General features: G+C 37.0%; 2 protein-coding genes across 2 annotated transcripts; one reads left to right on the top strand and one right to left on the bottom strand.

Moving 5' to 3' along the window:
* The first annotated feature begins 911 nt into the window (after window positions 1-911).
* Window positions 912-2,702, top strand: LOC143447294 (zinc finger BED domain-containing protein 5-like). Its single transcript, XM_076947325.1, has one exon. It carries the CDS (start codon window positions 912-914, stop codon window positions 2,700-2,702), a length of 1,791 nt encoding a protein of 596 aa, XP_076803440.1.
* A 1,338-nt stretch (window positions 2,703-4,040) lies between these two features.
* On the bottom strand, window positions 4,041-9,432 carry LOC143446200 (uncharacterized). Its single transcript, XM_076945733.1, has 19 exons — window positions 9,167-9,432; window positions 8,707-8,820; window positions 8,432-8,622; window positions 8,111-8,320; window positions 7,823-7,956; window positions 7,548-7,678; window positions 7,367-7,412; window positions 6,845-7,246; window positions 6,527-6,718; window positions 6,203-6,433; window positions 5,937-6,062; window positions 5,648-5,818; window positions 5,305-5,517; window positions 5,087-5,215; window positions 4,937-5,017; window positions 4,714-4,809; window positions 4,549-4,638; window positions 4,284-4,457; window positions 4,041-4,207 (listed from the first exon to the last, which is right to left on the bottom strand). The coding sequence occupies exons 1-19, from the start codon at window positions 9,356-9,358 to the stop codon at window positions 4,041-4,043; spliced, it is 3,090 nt and encodes a 1,029-aa protein (XP_076801848.1). The 5' UTR covers window positions 9,359-9,432.
* Window positions 9,433-11,031: the final 1,599 nt, after the last annotated feature.

The following is an 11,031-nucleotide window of genomic DNA, read 5'->3' as shown; positions in this document are numbered from 1 at the left end:
GGTTGAACCGTTCGTGGGTTGAATCGTCCGCGGGTTGAATCGTCCGTGGGTTGAATCGTCCGTGGTTGAATCGTCCGTGGGTTGAATCGACCTGGAACCCTTTAAGAATTATTTAACAGCAAGAGCGCATCATACTAAATTTCATTTTGGCTTAAGGAATAATCCACAGGGTTATTACAATCTATATTTTATCATTAATTGCACTTTAAAACTCTAAGGCAGCGGTTCCCAACCTGTGGGTCGCGACCCCAACTGGGGTCGCCTGACAATTTGCCTGGGGTCACCTGAGGCCTTCTGAAAAGTTTAGAAATTTAGAAAATTAACTCTTAACAATGGGCAGCTCACCACAGAGCGCATCGTGATTTTACTATACTAGACAAACCAGAACACCCTGGGCCTCATTACAGGATTTTCGTTTAATAATGGCAAATATGCTCGGAAAGCAAGATTTTAACGGCAGTTTCATTTAATTCAGTTAATTCATTACGTCACAAAGGCCTTTGAATGAAAATACCATGAAACCATGAAAACCATGAAAATAACAATTTAATTGCTGATTCCTGAAATGCATTTAAGCAAAAGTTGGACTTGAGGTAGCGATTTTTGTTGATATTTGTGAGAAAAAAAGTTAAATCTTCAAACATTGAGCAGTCAGGAAGCATGTTGAGAGCTAGGCTATTATTTTTGCATCAGTTGATAGCCTAGGCAAGCCAGTGTAGGCTTACTATTGAATTCCCGGCATCAACCATAGGTAGCCTACGATAGCTAGCCTAGCCTACAGAACTTTCAAAAGCGACTGATAACATTTGCTAGACTTAAAAAAAAGCAAAAAAAGTACCCGTTGGAAAGAGTTTAAGAATAACGGGCGCCATAAACTAAAATTTATTTTGTAAAATTTCAGATTTCCCATGATGAATCGAGAGACAAGTATTAGGCCTAGGAAAAGAAAATATTGTGAGGAATTTTTGAAGTATGGATTTACTTTCATAGTTGACGCAGGAATTGAAAAGCCACAATGTGTCATTTGCAACACAATTATGTCAGCCGAATCGATGAAGCCCAACAAAATGAAACGCCATTTTGACGCTAAGCATCCAAACTTTGCGGGCAAGGATGTCCAGTATTTTAAGAACAAAGCTGATTGTGTCCAAAAAAACAGGCTGCATTCTGGCGGCAAGTACCAACAGCAAAATGTGGCAGCCATTGAAGCTTCATATTTGGTGGCTCTCAGAATCGCCAAAGCCAAGAAACCTCACACCATTGCCGAGGAGTTGCTGCTGCCAGCAACCAAAGACATTGTTCGAGTTATGCTTGGAGCTGAATATGTTAACAAACTGAATACAATATCCTTGTCTAATAACACCGTCAGTAGAAGAATAGACGACATGTCTGCTGATATTATGGAGCAAGTAATCCAGGAAATGAAATCAGCTCCACTTGGAATATTTAGTATCCAGCTTGATGAATCAACAGATGTGGCAAACTGTTCTCAGTTACTGGTTTACGTGAGGTACATTTATGAAGGTGATTTCAAAGATGAGTTTCTTTTTTGCAAACCACTTGAAACGACAACTACTGCACGCGATGTCTTTGACACAGTTGGATCATTTCTGCAAAATCATGGCATTCCTTGGGAAAATGTTTGTGGTGTTTGCACAGACGGTGCTCCAGCAATGCTGGGATGTAGGTCTGGATTTCAACGTTTGGTAATCAATGCATCACCGAAAGCCATCGGAACTCACTGTATGATTCATCGACAAGTGTTAGCAACGAAGACTTTGCCACAAGAATTCCAAGATACAATGAAAAGCGTTGTAAGTGTCGTGAATTTTGTAAAAGCTAGTGCTTCAAACAGCCGCCTATTTTCAAAAGTTTGCAGTGAGTTGGATGCATCCAATAATGTTCTGTTATTTCACACTAGTGTGAGATGGTTGTCCAGAGGCAAAGTTTTGAAACGTGTTTTTGATCTTCGTGATGAATTGAAAACATTTTTTAATCAAAAATCTAAACCACAGTTTGAAGCACTTTTCGGCGAAAAAAACCAACTTCACAAAATTGCTTACTTGGTTGACATCTTTGCAATCTTAAATGAGTTAAATTTGTCTCTCCAAGGACCAAATGCAACATGCCTAGATTTGTCAGAAAAGATCCGAGCATTCAAGTTGAAACTTCAACTTTGGCAAAAAAAATTGGATGAAAATAGAATTTACATGTTGCCGAACTTATCTGCTTTCTTTGAGGAAAATGATATTGAACAGGAAACAATGAATAGAACAATACTTTCTGTCAAAGAACACTTCAAAATTCTTGAAGAAGAAATTTCAAGATATTTTCCTAATTTACCTGACACACCATTTGCACTTGCTAGAAGCCCATTCACCATCAGAGTTGAAGATGTTCCTGAGAATGCACAAGAGGAGTTCATTGAACTCATTACCAGTGATGCAGCAAAAACTGATTTTTCTTCAATGTCAGTTACCAAATTTTGGATCAAGAGTTTGCAGTCATATCCCGTTCTGTCTGAGATCGCATTGCGCCTGATTCTTCCTTTTCCAACAACATACCTTTGTGAAACAGGCTTTTCAAGCTTGTTGGTTATCAAATCTAAATACAGGAGCAGACTTGATGCAGAAGATGATCTGCGTTGTGCTCTTGCAAAGACTGCTCCAAGGATTTCAGATCTGGCTAAAAGTCTAAGGTGAACATTGGAGAACTAATGTTTGAACAACAACATTAATCTCTCTAATACCATTTCTAAATAACCCGAGTAAAACATAACATGCATGGTACATTTATACCATGAAAAAGATAATAAAGAAAGAGGATTCAACTTGAAGAGCGAAGCGTTTTTCAGTACAGGAAACAATATGTCAATCAACAATGTCTATCTTTTTTATCTTAACACTGCTGTTAATACGAGGTCAATCGTACAGATAAACATGTTTACTAATAAGCTGTCAATCACACAGAAGTCATCAAAATGCAATAAGTTCAAAAGTGCAAGCAGAGGTAAGCTCGCGGAACCGACTGTCAATCAACTACATTTCTGTAAGTCTGTAATTATACCGTGAACTGTGATTGACTTATGGCAAATATGACGTTATGTAATAGCGTGGTAAACGTCACAAATATGATTATAACAACACAACTTGGAAGACATTGGAAACAGTGTCTTCCAACGGCGACCCAAACCAACGAAATGGCGACCCACTTTTGGGTCGCAACCCAGGGGTTGAGAAGCACTGCTGTAAAGCATTCCATTATTAGGATGTATAGTTTTTACTTATGTTTTCAAAACCAAATGCAATTTTAACTACGAGTCGGCTTATTTAAACTTTAAAAGTTTTCCGCGTGTGTATATGAATAGGAAGCTTAATAAGCCATCGTTGATGGACCAAGATGCCATGCACTATATACTGTAGGCCTACCTACCCAACGCATGTCAGCATATCCAATATGGAATGTCTATCAAATATATATATATAAACTTCAATTTAAAAAAAATTATAGTCCTAATAATACGAAAAAGGTGATTATTCATCTCTTGTAGGCTATGACATGTCTTATAGCTCGATTTTTTGGCAACTACAGTATGCGGTAACTATTAGAATTTAACTGTATTATTATTAACTATTACTTGCGTTATAAATACAGTATAACTTAAATTAAAGAACATAAACAGATCATCATGTAAGCTTAATAGTTTCCTTAAACTTAAATTTTCCCTGAAACCAATAAATCAATGAATAATCGGATTTGTTGAGTATTTTTAGATCTTTTTAATTAGTAAAGCAAAACGCAAAGACACAAAACGTCCAAATAAGGCACAAAAATAAATAATGCTGAAAGTTGCCTATTATGTACGGTCAAAAAAAGCAAAACAAAGTTTTATGAAATAAGTGCATTTTTAAAAAAAAATACCAGTATAGAGTGCACGTTTTGTGTTGCAGAGCACTTGTCCAAGTTCACAGGCACAGCGAAAGGACAGTTATGTTCATTTCTATGAATTAAGCCTGTGGATAGCCCGAGAATCGATAAAATCAATCAAGGGTGGGGCTGACAGCATTGCATCGAAATAGATTTCGCAATGTGCTTCTGAAGAACTTCGATATTCGTTTGGTGAATTTGCGTAGTGCTGAGTTTTTCCTTTGTCTTGTCTCACATTCTTCGCAGTTGTAATAGCCCTGGTCTGGCTCGTATGTCGGCACTAAATATAACACAGAAGAAGATTATCCTAGCTCAGTCGTGTTTGTAGACAGATGTTTAGTCAAGCTCATCAATACCTTCTTGTCGAACAACCAAGACAGGCATCGCGTACTGGTTGACCGTCGAATACTGATTGTGAGTCGAGTTCTGATTATTTGTCGAATACTTATTGTGCGTCACGTACGAATTAACTGTAACGTTAGCTGGTGGCGGTGGTGGTTGGTTAACGACTCGATCAACCTCATTCACATCTTAAAATATACAAAGGTTTGTTAAATAAAAAGCAAAACGCTGAGATAGCGATGGATTGATGATAATATACAATGGATATGACTGCAATACCTTCCAAAATCAGGTCATTTTCAACGACATGGTTGTTCTGTTCATTACGTGGGCCGTGTGCATCCATGTCAGTGAATATAACATGCGTTTCTGCATTAAAACGAGTACTCGTTATGAGCCCAAACGTTTGTAAGAGAATATAAGTCCAGCGTGCTGTCTACTCACCCTCAGAATTAGTTCCAGGTGGCGACTCAGTATGTAACTCAGCTGGTGACACTGTCCCCTGACAGTTTGTGTTTTCTTGTTGGATCTCGTCATTATCTGTGGACGGATAGGTGACAACTACAATGTTTATGTCAGTTATTCAGAAATTGATTTGGAATTTAAACAAAAGCCATTTTCCGTTCCAGGTGACAGATTATTAAAGTTCATTAAAGTAATAGGCTACCTGCTTCGTATATGGTGGGAAGCATGTTGTTTGGAATTTTGATGTGTCTATATCTGTTGCCGTGAGGTGGCGCAGTTTTACCTGAAAAAGGCATATAAACGTTTACACCAGCCACAAAATGTGAATAAATAAACAATAACTGAAACTTACAATCTCTGGATAAATTGTTGACAACGTGGGTAGTATCTGGAAGGGTTTCGACAAAAACATACATCACTTTCGGCATTGTCGCTACTCTATGATCCCTGCGTTGTTCGGCAGTTAACATTTTCGGAATATCTGCAATTTTAAGTAATTTTTTTTACTGTAATGTTACAACAAATGCAAAATTACTAAAATGTCTACATTCAGTTCTACCATAAACCTACCTAACGGTGTAACAGCAGTGTTCGAAGATGATTGTAAGGTTGATATTTGCTTTATGGGCTCTTGTTCGGTTTTTACCAAATACCGGCTTTCAATATTGCCTTGAGCTCTGTCTGCATTTGTTCTGTCCTCACCGCACTCTTTTTTGTTATCATCTAATTTTATGTCTGTTGTTTGCTCCATTTTTGTCAATGATGGATTTACGTTGCAAATATCTGTCCAGAAGAAATGCGCTCGGTAACTACAGTACAAATATCTCAACCAACAGATCATAAATATAGGCTTTTTCCGGAAAAAGTGGAGAAATCGTGAATTCCTTAAACGTAAAAGTTGAAAGTAGCTTACCTGACGTAGCGTCGCTGAGAATTTGCTTTGGTGCATGCGTATCATGGTCACTTTCATCAAAGCTGATCAAAGACGGTGGAGGTGTTGCCGGCGGCATCAATAACTTCTTCAAAAACATTTTAATTTTCTCTGGGCTATCATCGGTGCAAATGCAGTCCTTCAAGGTTGCCACTGCAACAACATTTAAATAAAGTGAAAAAAACAACAACAAATGCACTCACACACTCTTATGAGCGTTGGAGATTTTATTTGCACTGTTTGAAACAATTCTATTTTATTGAGGATTTACTTTTTCTGAAATTTATCTGGTCAATTTTTTCTTGGAATTTCGTAACTAATTCGGCGTTCTGTTCATCCAACAACCTGATCCACTTGTTGTATTCGTCCAGCTCCCGCAAAGTTAAATCATTAAAATCTACAAATAGGGTATAACTTACACAACATGGCTCCGTTTTGTCAAATGTTGCTACAGAGCATATACTGTACTATGTATGACATGAAGTTGTACGTATCCATTTTACTAAATTATATCCTCGTAGTGATTACTTTCCATACCTTTCTTTATCAAACTGGATATAGAAATTGGATGTCCAGACGAAAACTGATCACATAAAGAATTCCTTCCGTCAAGGTTTTTATCGACAATTTTTGGACTTTCAGCGGATGTTGGTTGGTTCGAAGAAGTTTGATTCTTGGAAATAACTTTGTTATGTTGCTTAGTTTCAACACATTCCCCCTCGCCATAAATCTTTCTCTCACCCTCTTTTGAACTCTCTTCGTTTGTTCCTGATGAATATAAAAAAGTTTTCAAATATCGTGTCAAACTTGGTGGTGGTAAATGTTGGTAAACTGAGGTCAAGGCAAATTGCTTATACTTACCCAAACAAGTTGTGGAAGGATTTCTACGGGTAAAGTAATTTTTTTCAATATCAATCACAGTAGAACGATCTCCTCTTTCGGAAGGAGTCGCTATCGGTTCCCATTTCATCTCCACTTCATCTTGTTTTTCTAGGCTTACTTCGGAAACTGGTCTCTCTGATGCGCAGTCACTCTCCTTCGTATTTCTCTCTTCTAAAATCAAACGCGTGCACAGAATAACAAATTTAATTGATGGTAGGTGTGGAAAAACAAATGTTTGAGTTTGAAGGTCAAACATCTTTCAATGATAAGCAAACACCTATAGAATATAGATAATACCTTCAAGAACAGCCTTTTCTGGCGCAGGTGGTGGCGTCTTCAAAGAACGTTTTCGTTTGGGCATTAGTTTGATCGTATTCCACGCCATCAAGTTTTCCTCATCCTGTTCTTTCCATTCGTTAAATTTCGAAACGTTGCGCAGGATAATCACGTCTTTTGGCAACTTGTCCGAGAATTCTGTAATCCCTTTTTTAGCCATCCTGGGTGTTGGTTTAAACCTCCAAAACTGGTCTCGTACATTGCCAACAATGACGTCACTTTGAAGGGCTGGAATTACCAGACGTGCAAGTTCGAGTTGATGAACGGGAACGCCATCGTTGGTGTAATGCTGAAAGACTTCTTTGAGGATTATTGATCGTTGTAGCAAATAGCTGCGAATATACTCTACTTCTGCCTTGTATTCTGCGAACAATACGATTACCATAAGCTGAGTGAAATCTGTATAGTTATACGTTTAATAAATATGAGTTAGTATGGTGTGCATATATAGTTTCTTTCTGATGAAAAAAAGAAAACAATTACCAGGGTTGGCAATGATATGATCCGCTTCTTTTCCCAGTTTACGAATCTTTAATGTACAATGCAGTAAAGTCAATCAACTTTTAACAAACAACAAAGTTTAGCAAAACATTGAAGTTACGAAGCCCCTTGGAGAATATACATATATTCACATTACTTCATTAACTATACATATGCTACTAACCTCTGCTATCTCTTCTGCAGCAGGTTTTCCTTTTGCTCCATTTTCAATCCAACGATGTTGAAGGATTTCCGTTGGTGAGAGTCTTTCATTAGGATCCTTCTTTAGCAGTTTCAGAATTAAATCCTTACAAGCTATCAAAATAGGTCTCGTTAAAGATTTCGAATGAAAATAATACTGTTTAACCTAAATTAGAAAGTTGCCATCATATTTGACACAAACTAACTTATGCTTTAATATTATTAACACCACGAACAGGCTATAAGCTGTATACTTACGCTCAGATAAACCTTCCTTGAATTTTAAAGAGGACGGGTTGCGAAAATATTTCTTCCATGATTTCGCAAGGGTTTCTCTTGATTTCCCATCAAAAGCAAATTTACCATGGATCAGGAGATAAAGAACCACTCCTCTACAGATAGAAGTGGAATGTTAATAAAATGCCACGATTACATTACATTACAGGTAACAAACTATAAAAATTAGTCAAATGTCTATCGCTGTTTAGTAAGTAGTCTAAATCCTTGAGATTCTAAATACGTAAATATTAGAAGAAGAAAACTTACAAACTCCATAGATCACTGTAACATGCGTTATACGGCTCCGCTTGTTTTCCAATAAGCAACTCGGGGGCTGCGTAGGTTAGCATGCCACATGCTGTGGTGTGTGGTACCATCATCCCGCTTTGGTCAAATAATTGTTTTGTTGCTAACCCAAAATCTGCCAGTTTGACTGTGTCATCTTTGGTAAGTAGCAAGTTTGATAAGTTCAGGTCTCTGTGACATTTACAGGGTCAATAGCAACATCAGCAATTATATTTGAAACCTCATTTCTCGTAAAGTTTGTTATACCAAGCCCGATGCTTCGGGCTGTATAAGTCCACTTACCTGTGGGCAATGCCTCGTCCATGAATGTACAAAATTGCCTTCACCAAGTCTCTGAAAAAAGGGTGGACTGTGCCCTCAACGTCTTCTTCCTCTAAAATTTCATCCAGTTTCTCGTCTAAACTTCCACCTTCCGCGTATTCCATGACCAGGAATACCCGCTTATTGTCAGCAAACACTTCTATCAGATTTACCTGAAAGTAAAATGCAAGGTTTATTGAAATATTTTTACTTCGGTAATGCCATAGTTAAAATTTTAGCAACAGGATTTGAGTTACCAAGTATTTGCTTCCAAAACATTCATGCATCACTCCAATCTCTTGCGTTAACAACTTTGCAAGTCGTTTTAGCTTTCCAAAGCCAACATCGACATAAATAATTTTGATGGCAACCTGAAAAGTTTTAATGTTGATGTTTTTTACCAAAAGTAGTTTTCATCTGTTAATGTAGTCGTCGTACCAGTAGTTTAACGCAAGTTTTGTGTATTATTTCTCTACTTTTAAATATGTTTTTAACTTGTTTACTTTTTAGTTGTTACTTTTATTATGTTTCAGGTTGATTTATTGTTGGTTGTTATTATTGATTGATTGATATTGATTTAATGCTTGTAATTTTTTTAGTATATTGAAGAAATGTACTTTAAAGGTATGACAATGCTTAGTAAAACCTTCCAACTGATAAACACAACCGAATTCGAACTATATTAAAAGTATTTACGTAACCAATTTCATCACTTACCAACTGTTGAGATGCGCCTTTAAGGTAACTCAGTTTTTCAGTCGATTCGATCTTCACTTCGCAAGGTTGGGCCTTAAAAACCCGCCCAAACTGGCCAGTACCGAGCGCAGTTTCGGTGCAGACCGAATAGCCTCGATTATCAATAGCATCCGACTCTTCGTCGGTAATGTAATACTTGCACTTACCGGACATATTGACTATAGTACTATACTGTGCACATGCCAATAATAAAATGGTAAAAAATAGCAATAAAATCACTTATCATTTTTGCTTTATGATGTCATAAATGTTGATTGTCTATAACGTGACCATCTGTGTCATTATGCTTATGTTGATGATGTTAACTGGACTGTGTTAACCGCAGTAATGTATACTGTATAATAAAAAGGCAGAACATAATAAAATAGGAACACTCTAAAAGTTATCTTTTAGTTAATCAACAAAAGCTTTCGCATTTTTGAGCTTGCTTCATGTGGTAACTATAACAACGAATTATAAGATGCCAGATAGGCTATTAGTATAAGATGGCAAAGACTTTTGAAGTTGCCATGTTAAACTATGCCAGGAAACAACAAACGCAATAGTGACGTTATAAATTCCCTCCAGGTAACTACATAAAGTAAACTGTGTGGCATAACAGAGTTTGATAGAAAAGCCTATAAAATTTAGGCCTACTGTTGTAAAATAAAACAAGCTAGGTCTAGGGAATGGAGAAAAATCGAAGACTACCAGTTAAACGGTATATCAAAAGGATAACGTCTAAAACATAATTTATATATTCACACAATTCAATGAAACCAGCATCTTAGGGGCCGAAATGAATTGAAAATTAATAAACTAGTAGCAGTGATTAATAGGGATGGGCCGATATGAACCCAAACCCGAATAGATTCGCCGAATATCGCTAGCTTTATTGAAGATTCGGGCGAACACAATACCAACATGGCGAACCCGAATACAATATTACTTATAAATTTACTGACTTTCGTAAAAATGATGATTTAGTTTCCCGACAAAACTAAACTAGAGTCAGCAGTACTTACAATGAAGGTCGTTTTCCTAATGATTTTGCTTTTTCAATTGTTTTTTAAACACTATTTTTCGAAAGAAAGCGATTTGTCTATCGATTACGTTATTTTAGAAGCAAGACTTGACAACTTTTGGATGAAATTTTATTGTTTGGTTCTAATACGAATAGATTCGGGATTCGTTCGTGTCAACCTTCATGATATTCGGGTTCGTGCGAATCTTCCTCGTGGCACATCCCTAGTGATTAATAGGAATGGGGCGATACGAACCCAAAACCGAATAGATTCGCCGAAGATTGCCTGCATGGAATATTGGGGCGAACACAAAGACTTACAATAGTGATTGTGCACCCGATTACAATATTATGGATATATTTAACAACTTTTTACTTTGGTAAGCAATGGCTAGTTTCCTGGCTAAACTTTGGACATTAACTTTTCTTACTGAAGGATGCCGTGAAATGGAAATTAAAATGTGCGGCTATATACGGCCCTATGGGTTTGTGGTTATGTTAGAACTAGACTAATGTTGTGGCAAGTGTGGCAGTTGCCACAGGTACCGCGCTTTGAGGGGACCTTCGCAAGTATACTACAGGGCTATAAGCCATGTTTAATTCAAATGAAAAACTTATAATTATACAGTGTTAATTTTTATTTACAGGCTGCTTAGAAATTTTGGAAGTAGATAAAGAGTGATGCTGTCCAACAAGAAAATATTGGATATATGGTCGGTTTATCGAAATCCAGGGGCGGCAACCAGTTAAACCGCTTAGCCACTCCTTAAATATTATTTTTTATTTTAAAGGTAATCTTTTAAATATTATGCATAAAAAAGCA

This window comes from Clavelina lepadiformis, chromosome 2, assembly GCF_947623445.1.
Source record: "Clavelina lepadiformis chromosome 2, kaClaLepa1.1, whole genome shotgun sequence".
Taxonomy (NCBI): Eukaryota; Metazoa; Chordata; class Ascidiacea; order Aplousobranchia; family Clavelinidae; genus Clavelina; species Clavelina lepadiformis.
The sequence above is the reverse complement of the archived record's forward strand: the minus strand, read 5'-3'. Positions and strand labels throughout refer to the sequence as shown.

Bases quoted from the DNA above. Each gene is read 5' to 3' on its own strand.
- LOC143447294 (XM_076947325.1), top strand. From the start codon at position 912: ATGAATCGAGAGACAAGTATTAGGCCTAGGAAAAGAAAATATTGTGAG.
- LOC143446200 (XM_076945733.1), bottom strand. From the start codon at position 9,358: ATGTCCGGTAAGTGCAAGTATTACATTACCGACGAAGAGTCGGATGCT. The intron at 7,957-8,110 runs GTAAGTTTTCTT...TTCTATCTGTAG, and splicing joins TACAGTGATCTATGGAGTTT to AGGAGTGGTTCTTTATCTCC. The intron at 5,518-5,647 runs GTAAGCTACTTT...TCTTCTGGACAG, and splicing joins TCTCAGCGACGCTACGTCAG to ATATTTGCAACGTAAATCCA.